Genomic DNA, 21,575 nt, shown 5'->3' with positions numbered 1-21,575 from the left:
CGCTGGGGGATTTTCTCAGGTTGAAAAGATCCCGTTTCTTCATCTGTGTCTAGCTCAACTAATTCCATAAGAAGTTGATCCCTTTGTCTGTGGATGCATCTGAAAGTATCTTTTTTCCATGATCTGACAACTGCTTTTAGGCCTTTTAATTTCAGGATAAACCATCGCCCAACCAACCCTACAAAGGGTTTGATTTCCACCACTGTTCCACCATAGGAACAATAGGAGAGAATGATGGGTGCTGCATCCACATGTTTTCAAAATGGAAGGGAAAAGGACCCATTGATTAATACCCAAAGTGAGCTGGATTGGATAGTGGCAGTGTTTAATTGGTGAGGGGGAGATCACTGAGATTGGCTTCTTCAATGAAATCGTTGAAAAGTCTCATGTTGCACGTAGTTCTTTGCTGATGGGATTTTTCATGCGACTGTCTGGTGGTGTTAAAGTCACCTCCAAAGCCCCATGATGCAGAGCAATGCAGGGAAAGATTTTGAAGCTCCTCCCAGAAAAGGTGTCTATCCCTAGCTCTAGATGGACCGTAAATCCCAGATAGCCAAAAGTGGAACCCATCCAAAAGAGTGATCTTGAGGGAAAGGGGGTAAGTACTGATAGTAATATTTGCCACTGAGAAGGATGGATCATTCCAAAGAATGATGATACCGTCAGATGTCCCCGTTGCCCCCTTTGAAAGCCCAAGCAACGTTTCTAGAGCTCCATAGAGATTTGACTATAAATCTGTCAGTAAATTCCAACTTCGTTTCTTGAAGAATCACAATGGATGTGTTGAGGTGTTGGATGATGCTCTTGATTTGGGCACGTTTTTTCTATGGAGCCGATACCCCTAACGTTCCAAGAGAGAATGCTCATATAGAAAGGGAGGGTCCGCCAGTGGTGAGGGAGGAAGAGGGTCCATCATAATTGATGGATGAATTAAGGTTGGAAAGCGCTCTTACGAACTTAGATGCTGTCTCTGTTCTTTGTTCAATTTTAGGGTCTTAGTGGGCAATCGGAGGATGCCTAACCAGGGGACGGCTGGTTTAAGGTAGAAAGAGGGGTGGATAGAAGGGTCAAGAAAGATGGGAGGGGGGGGGGGTCAAGTCTGTCTATTTATCATCGATAACTTGCATAGCTAGGAAGTCAACATTGGTTGGGGGGTTGATTGGAGGAGAGTGTTGATAGGTGGGTGAATGAGGAGGAGAAGAGTGTAAAAGAGAGGCCTGAGAGGTTGGATAAGGATTGGAAAGGTGGTTTTCCATATCTGACTCGGAGGGAAGGGGATTTGTCTAGAATTTTTGTGTCAGGTACGAAAAAGGCCTTTTTTTGTCTCAATCACAATGGCTCTTGTAGGGTTGTGTTGGATAAGACAGGGGTCGAGTTATGGGGATATGTGGTCGGGGGAGGGCGCGTGGGGGGATGCTGGCTGAATAGGTACAAAAAAAGAGAGGGGCAAAGGGGGGCAAGGGTGAGGTAGGAGAGAGTCAACCTCTAGGCTCTCTTCCTTAGGGTTCTTCCCTTTTGAGCATTGAGTACATTGTCTGGATGTGGCAGGGGTTAAGTGTTGGACAGCTGTCGTAATAAAAGCTTCATTTGCCGTGGAGTAGTCGAATTCTATACTAGGATCAGAAAGCGCTTGCTGTGTTTTTGAAACACTGTCGCTGACCTTGTCAGGGGGCATGTCTGGAGGGTACGACCCAAGGATTGCCAGCTCCTTTATTCAACGGGCAATAGGATGAGTTTTTTGGCGATCTATCTCCATTGATTCCAACCGCATAACCTATGTTATTTTCTTTAGTGAAATAGGGGTCAATTAGGATGGGTATTGATTACATTGTTCTAGAGTTTAAAGAGATTGTGGCTGGATGAAACCCACGGGATTTTTCTCCACGCGAATCATAGGCTCCAAAAGATCCAGCCTTGGTAGTGCCTTTTTAGATTTTTCTAGGAAACCTCCACATAGGTCGCCTATATATCTCAGGCTCCCAGCAATCGAGAGGCAGATTTCTAATGCGGATCCATCCTCCATAGGAGGGGACTACCGGGGCTTTGTAAGAGGCTTTGAAGTTTGGTGAGATCAAAGCTTCCCACTCTATACCAGTCTTTGAAGTTGGTGAGGACCTGGGCTGTTCACTACCTTCACATCTTGGGAGGACTCTGTCAGCCCCAAAAGGGTTAAGGGAGCAGAAGTAGTTAATGTGTTCTTGGAAGGCCCGCATAATTTTAAACCAGTCATCGTGGAAGTGCTTTCTAAAGACAATAATGGAAGAGCTTAGGTTCGGGTTTGCGTGGGAGTAAATAGGGGTGAAGTACCTTTCTCAATTCTAGTGGTCCTGGTTTGTTCATTAAATCTTCCATGGGGAAGGTTGCGCCTGATTTTAGAAGATCACAGTACGAGGTAGAGGGTTGTTGTTGACTAACCTGTGGTGTGGCAACAAATTTTTGGGGTTGGATGTTTGGTGAGAAGTCTTTAATGAGCTTGTAAAAAGAGTGCCAACCTCTAATTTCTTCTCCCACAGGGACCAGAATTTTGTTAATACTCCTATTGTTGTCGAGCCTAAATATTTCCGCAATGGTGCCTTTCCTATTGAAGATTTTTCAACCCAGATGGTCTGATTGTCAATCCTCGTTTCTCTAAAGAATCTCTAATTGAGTGTGACAGTCAGGAGGGAGGAGAAAAAGGAGGTGAGTCATGTTATGGAGGACCAGTGTAGGGAAATGAAGAAGGACTTATCCTTTGAGATCTCTGAAAGTTTGAGGCAACTACCTCGGTATCTATGGTCCACTTCTATCGAGAAATGCTTCCTTTCAATCGTTGGGGATCTGTGGGTTGTTTCTGGTTATTTGGTCATGGTTAACAGAAGCTTAATATCGGCATGTGGTCGGAGATGGATGGAAGGTGGGGACTGTGGTAGGGTGGGAGGGAGGAGTGGAGAGACTCATGGTGAGAGAAAAAATCCTTTACTCTGATTCTGATGTAATCTGTGTTTGATTTGTTAGCCGGATTGGATGATATGCAAAGAGTTTTCTCAAACTAGCTCTACGTTAAATTTCATTTTTGAACATTTGTTAAATGTTATTAGGGAAAATCTAAAATTATATGTCATTTGATTTGAGATATGGATAGCTTGTCATCGGCTTGAATGACTAAAAGTGGGGCTTTTACATATTTGAGAATGTGAGATTAATTAAACCTGTATGTAGCTTTGTGGTTCGGAATCTAGTTAGTTTTTTTTAGTACAACATGTGGGGTGAGGATTCAAACTCACGACCTTTTAGTCGGAGATAGGTTAACTAGTTGAGCTATGCTTGATTTGACAAATCTAGCTAGATTCAATGCTTTTCAATTGGTGTTTGTTTCTAAAGGTTTTTAACTTTTTATTAATTATTTGTTAGGTCATATTTGGGTTGATTTGAGCCTTTTTTTGTATTTAGTTTAGGTTTATGGTTGTCTCTTTGTAGCTTCATGGTTTTCAAGTACTAAAAGTTTTCTTCTTTTCCCTTCTTGAATATTTGTAGAGTTTTATGATTTTTCTTTTCCCCCACTCAGCAAGGAAGTATCTATTGTATATCCTTGGCTTTCTAGACTTTTGCACCTTTTGTTACTATTCCATGAACATTATCTAAAATTATAATTGTCCATGAACCTATTTAGCCTTGGTTTACGAACTATGAAGGGAGTACTTCTCCATGGTCCTCCTGGTACTGGAAAAACTTCCTTGGCTCAGTTATGTGCTCATGATGCTGGTGTCAACTTATTCTATTTGAATGGACCTGAAATTATAAGTCAATATCATGGGGAAAGTGAACAGGCCTTGCATGAAGTTTTCGAGTCGGCAAGCCAAGCTACACCTGCTGTGGTTAGATTTCTTGAATTCTGAATTCTTTGCCATGGATGTCTTGATTATCCTTCAAGTTGTATAAATTTTTTAAAGTTGTTTTTATGGTTAATATTTGAGTTTCACAATCAAATATTATAATATTTTAAGATAATAATGATTGAATATAGTTTTGACGGTATGCTTTGTTCATATTCTCTGCACATACATATATCTGTTAAGTGAAAATGAGTAGTTCTTTTAACATTTAATTTAAAATGGGTGTTGATTTTGAAAGGGTGGACAAAGAAAACATCGTTTGGGTTGTTAGCTTCACCTGCATTTCTAAATTCGTTCCCCTGCCCCGTGTTCAATTCTAAAAGCAAATTTGAAAGGGTGGACAAGAAGTTGGACTAAATGAACTTGCATGATTGACATTTTTCATTGAGTGGTTGGCTATCCCTATCATTTAATTCTTATTCTGGAAGCTGGCTAATTTTCCACCATAACTTTTATAACCAGATATTAATTGATGAGTTGGATGCTATTGCGCCGGCAAGAAAAGATGGAGGTGAAGAGCTGTCTCAAAGAATTGTTGCTACATTGCTTAATCTGATGGATGGGATCAATCGAAGTGGTGGGCCACTTGTAATTGCTTCTACGAATAGGCCTGATAGCATTGAGCCTGCGCTAAGGCGGCCTGGGAGACTTGATCGAGAAATTGAAATTGGTGATTTATAGTTTCTTCATGTGTTTTCCATTTCTGATAGTATATTATACATACCATGAATTAATTTGTTTTATGTGTCTGGTTCCTTGCTAGGAAGTGCCAAGTAATAGTATCAAAATTTTCTATAGGACAGCAAGTCTATGTCTATATCAGTGTGACACTAATGCTTTTTTTTTCCTTTATTTAATTTTTAAGATTTTAATTCAAATCCTGTTGTGGCTTGTACGACCATATGTCTCCAATCTTGAATTGCTTGTTTGATTCAAGTTATTGGTTAGCAGTATGATCTTATAACTTGTGTTAATTGTAGGGTTGATTTCAACATGTAATGGTTCAAAGTTCAATTAGGATAGAGAAAAGATGATCTTTCAATCCCATCCCAAATTGGGATGAGAGATAACTGCAATTATGTGGAAATTTTTTTGGATAATTTTTTGTTAGTTTTAAAATAGTTATATATGTATAATAATTTGAGAAACTGAAATAGGAATCTTATTTTTCTAATAAGAAATAGGAAATATATGTAGTTTAGTTAATCAGTGTAACGTGACGCTCTTAATGATGGAAATAATTTACATATGTATATGGATACATGTATGCATGCAATATGCATGCACGCACGCACATGAAAACTAAATTCAGTGCACCTTTAGCCTTCAAACTACATTTGATGAAAAAAGAACAGAAGAAGCTCGCACACTTCTTCTAGTTACTATGGAAGAAACATGTAAGAAATTTATATCTTCGCTTGGGTGTATATAGGTGTGCCATCTCCCAATCAACGGTTGGATATTCTACAAATAATTCTAAGTGAAATGAAGCACTCTCTGTCAGACCTGCAAGTTCAACATCTAGCTACGGTTACACATGGTTTTGTGGGTGCTGATTTGGCTGCCCTTTGCAATGAGGCAGCCTTAGTTTGTATAAGGCGTTATCATAAGTTTACCAAGGTGGAGGATGAAGGCTATTTTGATGATGTGATTTTAGAACCTATTCTCTCTAAAGATGAAAAAAGTATCTCAGGGGTTTGCTCAAAATTTGCATCTTCATCCCTTTCTGACGAAGTGGTAGCCGATAATGCAGATATTTATAACTATTCTGGAATCAGGTGTAGGTTGAAGATTGTTTTTGAAGATTTTGAGATGGCTAGAATGAAAGTGAGGCCTAGTGCTATGCGAGAGGTATGTCTACCTTTTTTTTTTTGTCTTGATATGATCATGTTAGCGACAACTGACAGGTCTTATTATGCACAGTTATTAGTTAGAAATGGGAGAATTTTCAAAGCGGTTGAGAGGTCTGTGGTTAGGGTCAACTCTTTTCTTTAGGCAGTCTCTATGTTGTTTTGTAATAAGTTAGATCCTAAGTAGCACAGGCATGGACACGAGACACGGCCATAGCAATTTAGTTGAAAATTATTCTAATTTAGTTTAACTCGTACGAAGTTAAGAAAATAAAAAGAAGTAAAAATAGAATTATAAATGAAATACTAACAAAAATAATGGGGAAGCTGAAGATGAACATAGTTACAAAGGTGGCAAAGGTGGGTGGCGGCGAAGATGGACAGAAGTGGTGGTTGCAGCAAAGGCGAACGGTGACAGGGAAAGCAATTGGGGAAGGAGTCTAATGCGTTTCGTCGTGGGAGAGGCAGAAAACAGTAGCTGTAGTCTACGCATTTAGGGCTTCTTTTTTATGTTTTAAGTTCTAGTTTTTTTATTATAGGTTAGACCTTGTTTTTCTGGATTGGAGTATTTTGTAGGTTGGTTTTTTTATATGCTCTTGTATCTCTTTCATGTTTCTTAATGAAAGTTTTGTTTTTCATCAAAAGTATCTTAGTGACATCTCACCCTATATTATAAAACTAGGGTTCTATGGAAACTACATTATGAAGCATTGGACGAGCTTAGTATATGATGGGAAAAGATTATAGAGTATTTTGTTGTGTGTAGTTTAGATACCTTTGGAAAATTCTTGTGAAATAAACCTATATACGCATGAAAATGAATTTAGAAATGGGCCTGAACTTTCAATCTTATTCATTTTTAGCTTGTTCTTGTTTTTGTAAATTTTTTTGTAGTTGTGATTCCCTTGTGATTAATACGAATTTATCAACTTTTCATTAGCTCCGTTAGATTTGGAGTGTTCTGTAAACTTGTTTGTTCTTTTCACTTCTTTATGGAAAGTTAATTTCTTATCAAATCATATATGTTGGTCAAACATCTCACTAAAGACCACTTCATTCTAGGTCATACTTGAGGTACCAAAGGTAAAATGGGAAGATATTGGTGGACAAAGGGAGGTTACGATTCAATTAATGGAAGCAGTAGAATGGCCTCAAAAACATCAAGATGCATTCAAGCGAATAGGGACTCGACCTCCAACAGGAGTGTTAATGTTTGGTCCTCCTGGATGCAGCAAAACCCTCATGGCACGTGCTGTAGCTTCTGAAGCAGGACTAAATTTCCTTGCAGTAAAAGGCCCAGAACTTTTCAGTAAATGGGTTGGTGAATCTGAGAAGGCTGTTAAATCTCTATTTGCTAAGGCAAGAGCTAATGCACCATCAATAATATTTTTTGATGAAATTGATGGTCTTGCTGTCATTCGTGGGAAGGAAAGTGATGGAGTTTCTGTCTCTGATAGAGTTATGAGTCAACTTCTTGTTGAATTGGATGGTCAGTTGAACATTTGTTTAATTCAATCTTCAATATTTTCTGGTTCTTTTACTAGCTATACAGTATACTATATAATACTGATGAGTTTTCATCACAGAGAAACAGAGATTAGGAGTTTAATGTTTTTAGAGATATGCTTAGCCTTTTATTCTAATCATTTGTGTTTTCTTTCTAAAATTTAGGTTTACATCAGAGAGTTGGTGTTACTGTCATTGCTGCTACCAATCGGCCAGATAAGATTGATCCAGCCCTTCTTAGGCCAGGTATTACCCCATATAAGAACATTTCTAAACTCATGCACCTCCCATTTACTAATACAACACATGCACCGGAACAAATGCATTGTGCCCAGCTTCTGGTTTTTAATAAGCAAATGATTGTATTAATCTAGCTGATTGTACCTTTGAATAGGACGTTTTGATCGGCTGCTATATGTTGGGCCCCCAAATGAATCTGAACGAGAAGAGATATTTCGTATCCATTTGTGCAGAGTTCCGTGCAGCCGAGATGTCAGTACAAGGAAGTTAGCTTCTCTTACTCAAGGCTGTTCAGGGGCTGACATATCATTAATTTGTAGAGAAGCAGCTTTATTAGCCCTTGAGGTTTATTGAGTTCTTGTTCTTCCCCGTCTTTCGAACTTCAATTTTAAAGATTCATTCATTATTTTAATGTATATCTTACTTTTATTTTTAGGAGAACCTTGAGGCTTCAAAAATAAATATGTTGCATTTAGAAACTGCTGTTAGACACGTGAAGCCATCTGAAACTGAACCTTATCAAGAGTTATCATCCAAGTTTCAAAGACTTGTTTGTTCTACATCACAAGGAACTGATGTAGTGTATCAGCAGTGCGCAAGACAATCTAACTGGCTTTCTAAATGGTGAGTATATCCTATTTATTTATTTTAACTTCTTGTTGTTGATGCACGGTTGGATAGGCTAGATTTTTGTTCACTGAATTTGTAATTTATGTTGCATAAGATTTGTGGTTAATACACTTAAAGGAAATTGCAGATATTTTTTTTGTTTGATCATTGTCAATTGGAAAGTATTTTTGTGATTTCCTCTGAACACGATGTTGGGTATCTAGGAAATTTACGTTATGGAATAGATTATTTAAAATTACAACATTCATATTAAGATGGAGCTATTCATGGAATTGTTATGATGAAGTCGAGCCATTTTATTGTTGATGTAAATTGCATTATATTTATATTTTGTTAATATTTTAAATTGTCTAATTAGAAATTTGTCAAAAAGTTAAGGTCTTTATTTAGTTGTACCATATGTGAGACATGTCCAACTATGTGAATAGGTGAGGATTGTGTTACCTATTGACATGTGTTGTAACTTGCAACTTCCAACACTTGAATGAATTTAACTCTTTGAGCATGATTTAGTTAGTGAGGTCATCAATCTTCAAAGGACAAAATTAACCCTTTTATCCAAATTACGGCGATTCCTTCGAAAATAGAGAAAACTAAGCTTAAGAGTTGTATTGCTCTCTGATCCAATCCAACGTACTCAAATATGCCACTGATGGTTACAAAAATGAAAAGAGAAAATAGGGTTTTCTTGTCTCAACTGTGATGCTAGTACACTACCCTACCTCTTGGCTCTCCATTTATAGAAAAAAAAAACGAAGAATTTAGTATTTGAAATCGACTGCATCCATTTTATCCAACTAGAGCAAAACTTTCTTGTCCGACACGGCCACCATTTACCATGTCTAATGCCCTTTCAGTATTATTTCAAATACCTACTCTTTTTCCTTGCATATCTTCTTTAGTCTACTGCTTCATTTGCTATCAAAATTGAGTAGATGATTTGCCTTGTTGACACAAGTGCGATTTCATTGCTTGAAACACTGGTTGAGTTCTTTCTGCCATTCCTTTTGCTATGATACACACATCATCAAAGCAATGGCATGTATGAGGCTAATAAAATCCTACTTGATGCATGAATTAATACACCCAATTTTATTGTTCTTTTCTTGTTGTTTTTGGGAATAGCTCCTAGAATTTAGATCTGTAAATGTTCCAAAATTATTCGGGGACCCAAGGAGCCTAGGGATAGATGCAAGCAATCGGTTAAGGAATTGCTCTTAGAAAGGTCCTAATATTGCAATCCTTATTGAAAGAAGAAACCTAGTAGTCAACCTTTCCATGAGTTTTAATAAAGTTCGGAGTAGGTATGGAGTGGAGTAAAATGCTCTTGAAGTCGATGGTGCTTTATTGAGTATCTTGTTTATTTGTGATGATTGTAGGTTGTCATTTTTGGACGTGGTTAGAGGGGTGTTTACGATGTCATTTCATTCAAATTCTCAGATAATTAATCAAGTTGGATTATCGGGTGTGTGGGCCTTCTAAAAATAGAGTTAAAAGGCATTTTGGCTAGAGTTAGGGAGCCTATATGGATTGCGTGGGTCTTCTTAATGTTTGAGTGGGGAGAAGAGAAGAAAAATGGAAGAAAATAAGTATAAAAAGAAGAAGAATAAATGGAGGAGAAGAAGAGTCATAACTGGACGGCAGTATCTCTTCCTCATAAATATAATTTTATAGGGCTAGGGCTTGGGGCCTCTTGATTATACCGAATTAGATGTTTCAAGTTCGAATCTTTAAGTGAGCTTAATATAAAAAATCTTTGATGTTTTCCAGGTCCAGGCCTTGGGGCGGGTGCGGGTACCTCGGATATAGGAGAGCAAAGCTTGACTCCGAGCTATCAAATATATATATATTTTTAATCGTTGATATGGTTCGACCACATTTTTTAACATATTTAAAAAGATTTTCTCTACATCCCCACTTTTTATATATTAGTTAAGTTATTTTTTAAAAATATTAAATGGTTTTGTAATATTTTTATGCTTTTAGACTGAAGATATATTTTGTTTACTGAAGATGACTCAATAGTTTTGTAAAATTTCAACAAGACTGAAGATAAAAGAAATTTCTTGTTTACCGTCTGAAGATGACTCATTGCAAGAGTTTTTCGGCGAATGTTCAATCCCCAAAGATTTGTCCGATTATTTCAACCAAGTGGGCATTACTCCTGTTCCGATAGATAGAGCTTAGCTTCCTTTTCCAAGATGACACGTTCTTAGCTATGTTTCACATCTCTTTTTCTTTTTTCTTTTTCTTGAGGCTTTGCTTTGCTGTTCTTTTGTTAGGTTTTGTTAAGCTGGAGTTGTATTTGGTTCTGGTTAGTTTGGTGGTTTTTTGTCTGGTTTTTTGGTTTGTTTTTTCTTTTGGGAGCAGTTGTTTTGGCTTTCTTTGTTTGGTTGGTAGTTGGTTTTTGTTTTTCTCCTTTTGGAGGTTGTATCCTTGAACACTTCGTATCTTTTCATCTAACAATGAAAAGTTGCTTTTTTGTTAAAGAAAAAAAAAATTATTTTTATGCTTCTAGAATTGAGTATTTATTTCATTATCTATTTATAAAATCTTAAATATGATTAAATCACCAATGAACTCAAAAGCTTAAGGTGAGTATAAATTTAATCCATTTATAGGATATCTAACACTAACACTCTCCCTCACTTGTGGGTTTGGAAATTTGCACAAGGCCTGACGAGTGGAAATAAATATAAATGGGGAGGAAATGACAATATAGGAGTTCGAACCCAAGACCTCCTGCTCTGATAACATCTTAAACATGATTAAATTACCCATGAACCAAAAAGGTTAAGTTGATGAGTTAGGGTGTATTTAATTCATTTATAGGATATCTAACATAAGATGATATTTATTTATTATTTACTATTTTATTAAGTACGCGTTGCTTCACTCAAGCAATGCCTTTCTATCACTCCTCGCCTTGAGGTGATTAAAAGATTTTGTGCTCTAAAAGCACTGCCCTTGGCCTATAGAATTGCATCTGAGAAGTCCATTTCAACTTAGTCGATAGCTTTCTTGAGGTCCAACGTGAGCACGAGGCATTTTTTACTTTTGAAGATCCAGTCATCAACAATTTCGTTTGCAATAAGAGATCCAAATGAAATCAGTTGCCCTTACAGTAATCTGTTGCATTCGAAGCGAGGAAGACTTAAGGCCCATCTATGCCTTTTCAATTTTTAAGGCCCCCTCGAAGATCATCACAGAGATGGTCTTCACCCCCAACGCCGTTTGGTAAATTGGGATGGTACACTCCCAAGAATGTATGGACGCCTTGGGATAGGAGATCTCAAACAGATGAATGAAGTCTTATTACAGAAATGGCTTTGGAGATATACTCAAGAAGAAGACCTGCTGTGGAAAAAAGTGATAACTAGTATTTATGAGGTAGAGAATGGGAGTTGGCTTCCTTCTTTACCGAGGAGGAAGGGCAGTGGCGGGCCTTGGATTGACATTGCCAAACAAACATTGGTCTTTCTTCGTAAAAACTAAGGATAGAGACACCAGAGAGACATACAAGAGAAAAGAGAGAAGAAATAAATTCTCAAAATTGATTGATCAAAGATGAGGAATAGAGACACTATTTATAGGTTACAAGAGGAAACAAAATCTAGGAATAACCTCCTAACTACCCTAACAAAAAAGGAGATTTATTTGCTAAATTTAAACACAAAATCTAAACAACTTTAAAACAACTTCTAACTAAGTCCACATAATCTTAACTTCTAACTAATTCAACACTCCCCCTCAAGCTGGACTATACAGATTGAACAGTTTCAGCTTGATCAACAACCTTTCAAATATGGGTCTCAAGAGTCCTTTTGTTAGGATATCTGCAACTTGATCTGATGATGGAACATACATCAGATTTATAATTTTCTCTTCAATCTTCTCCTTGATAAAATGCCTGTCAACCTCAACATGTTTAGTACGATCATGATGCACTGGATTGTGTGCAATAGCAATTGCAGCCTTGTTGTCACAATAGACTTCCATTGAACTATCAAACCTGATCTTGAGTTCTTGGAGGAGGAGTTTCAGCCACATTATCTCACAAATACCATGAGATAATGCCCTGAATTCAGCCTCAGCACTACTTCTTGCAACAACTGATTGTTTCTTACTCCTCCATGTAACAAGATTACCTCATACGAAGGTACAATATCCTGTCGTAGATCTCCTATCTTGAATAGAACGTGCCCAATCAGCATCTGTAAACACCTTAATCTTTCTGTCATCATCCTTTCCGAAAAATAATCCCAGCCCTGGAGTTCCTTTAAGATATCTAAGAATATGATACACGCTTCCATGTATTCTTCAGTAGGAGCATGCATGTATTGACTTACAACACTCACTGCAAATGCAAGATCCGGCCTAGTGTGGGATAAATAGATTAATCATCCAACAAGACGCTGATATCTCCCTTTATCAACGGGTACCCCATCTAGGCTCTCTCCCAACTTATGATTGGGACTTATTGGAGTATCAGATGGTTTACATCCAAGCATTCTGGTTTCCTTCAAGAGGTCTAGTACATATTTTCTTTGACACACAGATATACCAGTTCTGCTCCTAGCAACTTCCATCCCTAGAAAATACCGAAGTGTTCCCAGGTCCTTTATTTCGAACTCCTTTCCAAGTGCCTGTTTTAGTCTCTCTATTTCTTCATGATGGTCACCTGTGACAATAATATCATCGACATAAACAATGAGGATGGTGATCTTACCTTGAGAGTGCCTATAGAACATTGTATGGTCAGTTTGAGCTTGGGTATATCCTTGTTTACAAACAGTCTTTGAAAATCGCCCGAACCATGCACGTGGGGATTGTTTTAAACCATAGAGAGATTTCTTCAGCTTACACACCTTTCCATCATACTTATCAATGTCAAATCCAGGAGGAAGGTCCATGTACACCTCTTCTTCCAAATCTCCATTGAGGAATGCATTCTTGACATCCAGTTGTTGTAGTTTCCAATCCAGATTTGCAGCAAGAGACAAGAGGACACGGATTGTGTTTAATTTTGCAACGGGTGCAAATGTCTCCTGATAATCTACCCCAAAAGTCTGAGAGTATCCTTTGGCCACCAATCTTGCTTTATACCTTTCAATGGACCCATCAGCCTTATATTCGACAGTAAAGATCCATCGGCATCCTACCGTTGGTTTATCTTGAGGACGATCAACTACTGTCCACGTATCATTAAGCTTCAAAGCCTTCATTTCATCATCTACCGCATTTTTCCACTGTGGATTGCTCATAGCCTCTTGAATGGATTTTGGTACCTCATTGGCTTCCAGATTGAGAGCCAAGGTCTGAACTGCTGAAGATAAATGACTATAACCAATACATCGAGCAATTGGATGTTGAGTACACGATCTCACACCCTTCCTGAGTGCAATAGGAAGATCAAGATCATTAGTATTGTCTTGAGGCACAAGGGTAGATTGTTCAGTACCTAAGGACGAGATGGATTCATGACTTTGCTGTTGAGGCTGTGGTGGCTCCACTCCTTTTTGAACCGTTTGTCGCCGAGAATAAACAAGAGTCTCAGGTTGCTTGTCACTTCGATTTGGGTTGACTTGATCATCTTCATTATTACAGGAAATAATAGGAACTGACTCTTCTATCTGAGTAATTGGGACGATCGGGATAGGTATTTTTGGCTGAGGTGACTCGGTATTTAGACCATCAATCTCAGGTATTTTTTACTGAGGGGACTCAATTCTGGTATTTAGATCGTCAATCTCCCAAAATTTCCATCAAGACTACTTGTAATAGGCTCAGTCTCCCCCTGAGGGGAATTTAGGGAGAAAAAAGATTGAGACTCAAAAAATGTGACATCCATGGTAGTGTAAAATTTATTGGTGAATGGACAATAGCATTTATAGCCTTTTTGAGTAGGAGAGTAACCAAGGAAGACACACTTTCTGGCTTTTGGCTCCAATTTGTGACGTTCATAATCATAAACATGAGTGAATGCAGTACATCCAAATATTTTGAGGGGAATTGTGAGGACAGATCGGATTTGCGGATAGATAGTGAGTAAGATTTCTAGTGGAATGTTAAATTTCAGAACACGAGAGGGCATCCGATTAATGAGATAACAAGCAGTAAGGACAGCATCACCCCAAAAACAGTTAGGAACAGAATTGGTGAACATGGGAGCACAAGCAGTTTCTAAAAGATGCCTATTTTTCCTTTCAGCTATACCATTTTGTTGGGGAGCAATGACACAGGAACTTTGGTGAATGATTCCATTTTGAGACAGGAAAGTTCCCAATATTTGATTGAAATATTCTGTCCCCTTATCTGTGCGAAGAATTTTGATTCTCGTATTAAATTGATTATGAATGAGAGAATGAAACTGTTGAAAGATTGATGCAGTTTCTGATTTTTCTTTAAGTAAATAGACCCAACAAACCCTAGTGTGGTCATCACTGAAGGTAAGGAACCAACGTTTACCGGACATAGTTTTGATGCGAGACAGCCCCCATAAATCACTATGAATCACTGTGAATGGACTGGATGGTATATACTCAACAGAAGGATAAGATGTACGAGAGTGTTTTGCAAGTTGACACACTTCGCAAGTAAAAAGGTCATCTTTATGAAAAAGTGAAGGGTACAAATGTTTAAGATACTGAAAACTCGGGTGCCCTAAACGGCGATGTAAAAGTAGAATTTGTTGTTCCCTAGAATTCGACTCACTACCAACCTGGAGAACTTGTTTATTTCTTAGACTTGGTCCTCTGAAGTAGTAGAGCCCTTCAAAGCCATCAGCATTGCCAATCGTCGTTCCCGTTATCAAGTCCTGAAACAAACACTTAGAGTCAGTGAACAGGGCTTGACACTTTAAATCATGAGTCAACTTCTGAACATAAATTAGATTGCAACATAATTTAGGCACATGGAGCACTGAGTGCAATGTAATGTTTGGGCTAAGAATAACAGAACCAAAGCCCTTAATAATGGCCGATGACCCATCTACAAGCTTGACATGTGTCTGAATCGGGTTGGGTGAGTACATGGTAAACATATCATGAAAAGCGGTCATATGATCAGTTGCACCCGAATCTAAGATCCACTGATCGGAATGCTGCTGACTTGTTAAAGCTGCACTAAAAATACCTCGTTGTGCCACAAAACTTGACGAAGGAGTAGACTCAACCGGCGGTGTTAAGAGGCGATAGAGCTGTTCAAGTTGTGCCTTCGAAAATGGAGGGAGAGAGGTGGCCAAATCTTGGGAGTTGGACACACTAGGGCCCACTTGATAGCCGGAGGAGCTGGTTCGAGAAGATGGAGTATTTGTAGGTGGAGGTGGCCGATAATCCCCTGATAAATTCTTCCGTTGAGGACGACCATGGAGTTCCCAACACTGATCTTTTGTATGGTTTGTGCGCTTACAATGATCACACCATAGGTTGTTCCGACGAGTAGATCGGGATGAAGGTGGTGGTGGACCTCGTGCCGCCAGAGCTGATGATTCCAGTGAGAGGGACAGAGGTTTTGTGTGTGTATCACCCATCATCACACGTTTACGGCTTGACTCCCAGCAAACTTCTGCGAAGATTTCGTCAATGGCTGGGATTGGCTTTATGGCAAGTAAGCGGCCACGCACATCATCTAATTCCGGACGAAGACCTGCAAGAAAATCATAAATTCGTTCCTTCTCGACGTGTTTGCGGAAGCGTTCAGCATCCTTCGAGTTCTCCCATTCGAGATTGAGACATAAATCAAGTTCAGCCCACAACCTACGTAATGAGCTGTAGTATTGGGTGACATCGGATTCACCTTGTCGTAAGGAACGTGCCTTATTGCGTAATTCAAACAATTGAGCCGAGTTATCAAAATCAGAAAAAGCCATAGTGAGCGCATTCCAAAGATCCTTTGCTGTTGAGTAGAAGATGAAGGATTCTTTAATGTCCTCCTCCATCGAGTTAATGAGCCATGTCATGACCATTGAGTTTTGTGCATCCCACACGGAAAAAAAAAGGTCAGCTTCATCTGGTTCTGCTATCGTGCCATTGATGTACCCGAGTCGACTGCGGCCACGAATAACTAGGAGGGCCGATCGAGACCATTGCAGAAAATTTTTTCCGTTGAGTTTTGGAGAGGTAATTTGGAGCGAAGTGTTTTCAGAGATAGAGATGTGAGGTGTCGTGGATGTGCTTTTAGGGAGAGAAATTGAGGTCGTATTCGATCCGTCGGAACTCTCATCCTTGTGCACATCAGTCATCATGGCTGTTTTAACCATTCTGGTGTCAATCTAAACCTAGCTCTGATTCCATAAAAACTAAGGATAGAGACACCAGAGAGACATACACGAGAAAAGAGGGAAGAAATAAATTCTCAAAATTGATTGATCAAAGATGAGGAATAGAGGCACTATTTATAGGTTACAAGAGGAAACAAAATCTAGGAATAACCTCCTAACTTCCCTAACAAAAAAGGAGATTTATTTGATAAATTTAAACACAAAATCTAAACAACTTTAAAACAACTTCTAACTAAGTCACATAATCTTAACTTCTAACTAATTCAACACTTCGATTCACTTCTTACGAGGGCCAAAATGGGAAAAAGGTAGATTCTGGAAAGACTTGTGGATTGGGCAGGACTCTCTAAGGTTAGCTTCCCCGTTTTGTTTAGCATTTTTGATAAAAAAGATAGTACTGTGGCTGATTGTTGGTCGGAAGATCAGGCAGATTGAACCTGGAATTCAGAAGAGGCCTAAGAGACCATGAGGTGGATAGTTGGATTCGGCTAGTGAACTTATTGACTTCCTTTCGATTAAGAAATGAGGAGGATAAGATAGAATGGAGCCTCAAAGGAGAGAAGAAGTTCACCACGAAATCAGCTTTTCACAAGCTAACAGAAGTGACTCCAAGATTCCTCTCTCCTTTTGTTAAGGCCATTTGGAAATTCCCCTGCCCAAAGAAGGTGAAGGTGAAAGTCTTCCTGTGGAGTATTGCTAACAGAAGCCTTAATACACATGAGAAGCTTCAGAAAAACTCCCAAATTAGATGTTATCCCCCTCGGCCTGCCCTATGTGTCTCAAAAATGCAGAGGATATAGACCATCTTTTTATGCACGGCCCTTTTGCTTACCAAGGGTGGGTCTTTGATCTTTATCATGCAAAGGTGTGGTTTGTTAGGCTGTCTCCCCCGTTCTATTGAGGATTGGGTGATGGAAGTAACGCAAGGGGGACTTTTGAAAGGAAAAGGGAAGATCTTGTGGAGCTGTGCATTGTGGAGCATTTGGAAGGAAAGAAACCAACGTGTTTTCAACAATCTTGCTCTCTTTTGACATTTTTTGAAGTTAATCCTGCTCTCTTTTGACATTTTTTGTGAGAAACTTCAGTTTACTACGGCCTTGTGGTGCCTTACCTATTGAAAATTCTTTTGTAACTACAGTATAGCTTTGTTTCGACATGATTGGCAAAATGTAATGCAGTTGCTCTTGGGGGGCTTCTCGGCCCTGCTGTTAAGCTGTCGTTTTTTGTTAATAAGAAGTCTTTGTTTCTTATTAAAAAAAAAAAGAAAAAGAGATGCATCTGGAATCTGTTTTCCTTCCACAATGGCAAATATAGTATATGGCAAGGCAGCTTTAAAGCCTTTATGATAAAACTCTTGCAAGAATTTTATAGGCATAGAATCAAGTTGATGGGTCTGTAGTCATGTACTGTTATTCGTCCCTTTTCTTGGGAATAAGACATATATGGGTTTCGCTGAGGCTGATGTTTATGATCTCATTTAGAAAAAAAAAAAAAAAATCTTGGAACTTCATCCTAATATCAACTGTGAAGATGTTCGATGATACTTTTTGAAAAATTCTGCTGTAGAACCATCTAGCGGGAGGGTTTTATTGGCACCCAAGTCCATAACTCCCATGTATACCTCTGCTTCAGTGAAGCCTTTCCAATGGAGACTTTTTGGGATCAAACCTCTGGATCCTCTCTTTTTCTTGGAGGCAAGCAGTCTGTGATTGTATTTTTATCTCCTTCTCCAATCCTTTTCACTTTAAACTTTTGTCTCCAGAAAGATTCCTCCTTGGCTGCAAGTGTGAGGAGCTGTTCCCTGATTTTGGATCTTTCTTTGTAAGATTCAGAGGAAGAGGGCCGTATCTTCCTAGGAGTTGATAGCCTTCAATTCTGATGTGAGGGACATATTTTGTATGGATGCAGCCAAAATGTTATTTCTTCCATGAATTTGAGAGCAGATTTTAGTTGCTTGAATTTCATCATCTGTCCGTTGCCCAGGCCATCCCACAATCTTAGTTTTCCACCAATTTTCTATGGGGGAGGAAAGAGGCGTGCGTCAACCACATATTTTCAATCCTAAACTTAATCGGCATTCTCGGTGAAGAATCTTGTCTCCAATCACTCACAAAAATTCTATATTCTTAAAATTTCTAAAAAATTTAGTTATGTTTCTCTATTGTGTGCCTCACGAAAAAAATTCCTTGCTTTTTTTTGCACTTTGCACTTAAACTCTCGAGGGCTATTACGCTTTAGTGAGCCTCGAGCTTTATAAACACCAATGAGGTGGACTAGGACTAGGTCCAACGTCTCCTTTTGAATGTATGTGATTCAAGAGTTTTGTAATGGCCCTTAATTTTAATTATTGGAGTCCTCCCTTCTTGTAATTTATGTCTTTTTATTTCTTTCTCCAGTCTTTTGTGGTGAGCTAATTCTTTATTTAGTGCTAATTCTTTTCTCCACAACTCTTCTTTGATTGATAAAGTAGGTCCCTTGTAAAATCTACTTTGTCGCTCTTCTCTCGGTTTCCAGCTCGTGTTCATCACATGCTCGAAGGCTTCAAATGAGTAGCAAAAAATTGGGTGCTCCAGCAAACTCAATCATGAACAAGGTTTCTTACAAGGGTTTTCTCAAATACTGAGGTCGGACAATGTGATTGCAACACACATTCTTTTTTAAGACAATGTTTAATCTGCTGTCCCCTCAAGTATGAAGATACCATTTATAACACATTGTGTGCTCGCATGATTTAATTCACCATGTTCCTTGAAAATATCCTGCTCTGGAGGTGCGCATTCATTTTCTTTCTTTACAGATTCTTGTTCATTTTTCTTTTTTGAGCATATAGTTTCTAGTTTGAAATGTATCGACTCTCTTTCTCTCCTTCTGGTCATTTTGTGTTGAATATAATGTAGGATAGCTATTTAGTTATAGTCAAGGATGGATTAATGAAGTTGGTAAAAATTAGAGAACTGACGAAATATCATTGTGCGGGTGCTTGTTTGCAGTTGTGATATGGGACAGTTTTTTCGGAGGCTCGTGGGGTGGATGCAAACAAAGAAAAAACAACTTGCCATTGTGGAAATGTCTGCTGTTACCATAGTTGATGCATGAATCGAAGCGGATACTAGAGTGGGACCCTCCATAGCATCATGTGACCAAGTATGCAATCTTACTTGTGCAGATTTATGATATTCAATCTCATATAGCAAGAAATTCAAAAATTTCCGGGACAGTAGCACGAGAAGAAATGGTGGAAAAAAGTGTAGAGGACTTGTAGCACAAGTTGTGTCAAAACCTATGATGGATATGTTATTCTACTCCTTGTCTTGCAGTTTCTTTTGTGGTCTTATGAAGTATATGGCTGGAGTGACTGTTCAGTAATGTGGAGAGGTCTTAAGAGGAGGTATCGATCTCGACTAGGTATCGTACCTTCATTTGGGTCTATCTTACCCTACTAAACTCTCGTTTCAAGTTGTTTTTCATTTTGAGTTACCGCTAACTTGAGCTCATGTTGGCAAATCGATTAAAGCAAGCGACTTGAGTTGAAAGTAGTAGATAAGATTGAACAAACTCGTGTAGCAAATATTTTATCTGGTAATTACTGTCAACCGAAGTGTGCAGAGCCATGGGTAGAGGTAAAATTTGAAGATGACAAACAAGGGAAAATCCAGGTAGTGGCTTCCCCTTTGATTCGTCTTACTAATAAGCCTAATGCTACAATTGAAGACATAGGTAGCCCTGAGAAGGTGATCGCTTCGCTTGGCCCTTTCGTTACTGGAAATTCATACGACCCAGAAGAGCTCCTTGAAGCATCAGTTGAGAAACTCGGTGATCAGACGGTATGATCCTCTCGTGACTCGTAGATTCTAATTTTTTGTTTTATAAATAATCCTTCTTTGAGTACAATAAAGCTGTAGATATAACTTGGAGATGTGAGATTTGCGTACTCCCACTCTAGTATAGCATAGGTTAAGTAATACTTTTAATTCCTATACTTTAACCTAAGATTTATTTTACTCCTTGTGCTTTTAAAAGCTTTGTTATCATCCCTGCTTACCTGATGTCCCTACCATTAGCAAGACATAACAAAAACCCAATGTGAGTAGTTATTTGTAGTTGTGCTCTAAAACGAGTCATAGAAAACAAATATATGTTAGTTATGTTATTGCACTCCAAAACGAGATTAGCCAGCCCTTTCAACTTTTTAATCAAAATAATGTTTATGTTAGAGAATATGACCCGATCTCTATTACTCCTCTCAAGGACATCTAGCAAGCTTTAATCAAAATACAAGAATGATAAGAAAACTTTTAAAACCATATCAACCAAAGTTGAAACTTAAATTAAAGCTAAGAACTAAATTATTTTAACCAATAGTATATAGCGGATTCTGTCGGGAAAAAAAAAGTATATATGTAGCGGATTCTTTTGGTTTAGATTTATGTGCCTAGTTCCTTCATAAGTACATCCCCAATTTAGATCAACTTCATTTGAACTCTTGCTGAACTATCTATCTAGCTAGGACTCCACTTCTTCCATAGCAGCTTTGAAGCTTGCATGTGGCTGCCATCATTCTAACTTCTAACATTTCTCAGTTTCTCTTAGTGAAACTGAAGATAGTTAAGGCGTTGTTGGTCATTTGATAACGGTTTCATTTGTAGTTTTTTTTGTTTTGAAAAATTTGTGCTTGTTTTCTCACCATTTCTTTAGTATGCTTTTTCTCCTTTATTCAAAATTACGTTTGAATTCTGAGTTAAAATTCAGAAGCAAGTAGGTAATAAGACTTGCAAAACCACATAGGAACTATAAATATAGTTATCAAATAGGTCTAAGTTACTTTTAGGTGCATTGTGTTACATATCAGTTTCAGAAGTTTGATGGTAAAAACTTATTAGAGCGTTGTTTTACGACGTTTATGCAGTACTACAAATACACACTTGAGACTCCCTATGCTCTGACGGGGACACACAATCTAGCTAAGGCAACGGCAAAAGGAAGCACAGTTGTCTTGTTTGTGGCTAGTGCAAATGATAAACAATGGCCGGCATCTGAGAAAATTCTGAGAACCATGCTCGATTCTTTCCAGCTGTAATTTCTCAACACAAATTGCAATTGAGATTATATTTGATAGTATATGTTCTGGAGAAAATTCTTCGCTTCACAGATACTGAAGAATGAATATATATTGAGTTTAGCATTCCTGTTGCGGAA

At 38.4% G+C, this 21,575-nt stretch overlaps 2 protein-coding genes and 1 pseudogene across 10 annotated transcripts in view; 2 read left to right on the top strand and 1 right to left on the bottom strand.

The window, feature by feature from the left end:
* The window catches only part of LOC111025814 (uncharacterized), a 36,362-nt gene extending 20,684 nt beyond the window's left edge, over positions 1-15,678 (bottom strand). For 3 of the 8 annotated variants that reach the window (XR_015789671.1, XR_015789672.1, XM_088121473.1), the window contains exon 1: positions 14,820-15,677. Coding sequence is in view for 5 of the 8 variants with exons in the window: in XM_088121473.1 (XP_087977599.1) it covers positions 14,820-15,632 (813 nt within the window). In the remaining 3 variants the exon portion in view is untranslated. Of the gene's footprint in view, positions 1-14,819 lie in introns of all 8 variants that reach the window. The other 5 variants (XR_015789673.1, XM_088121472.1, XM_088121476.1 and 2 more) reach the window with 5 other exon arrangements.
* The window catches only part of LOC148212436 (calmodulin-interacting protein 111-like), a 43,635-nt gene extending 23,741 nt beyond the window's left edge, over positions 1-19,894 (top strand). Inside the window, 9 exon segments of the mRNA XM_088121471.1 lie at positions 3,650-3,854; positions 4,335-4,542; positions 5,305-5,723; positions 6,785-7,211; positions 7,394-7,474; positions 7,623-7,813; positions 7,905-8,092; positions 19,370-19,523; positions 19,697-19,894. Of these exon segments, the coding sequence (XP_087977597.1) occupies positions 3,650-3,854; positions 4,335-4,542; positions 5,305-5,723; positions 6,785-7,211; positions 7,394-7,474; positions 7,623-7,813; positions 7,905-8,092; positions 19,370-19,475 (1,825 nt within the window). The 3' untranslated portion in view covers positions 19,476-19,523; positions 19,697-19,894.
* On the top strand, positions 19,665-21,575 carry LOC148212435 (psbP domain-containing protein 6, chloroplastic pseudogene; annotated as a pseudogene). The gene is made up of 3 exons (XR_015789959.1): positions 19,665-19,741; positions 19,894-20,203; positions 21,286-21,575. The product of XR_015789959.1 is annotated as a psbP domain-containing protein 6, chloroplastic pseudogene (transcript).

This window comes from Momordica charantia (genome assembly GCF_013281855.1).
Source record: "Momordica charantia cultivar OHB3-1 chromosome 3 unlocalized genomic scaffold, Mcharantia_2.0 BLBB01000003.1, whole genome shotgun sequence".
Taxonomy (NCBI): domain Eukaryota; kingdom Viridiplantae; phylum Streptophyta; class Magnoliopsida; order Cucurbitales; family Cucurbitaceae; genus Momordica; species Momordica charantia.
The sequence above is the reverse complement of the archived record's forward strand: the minus strand, read 5'-3'. Positions and strand labels throughout refer to the sequence as shown.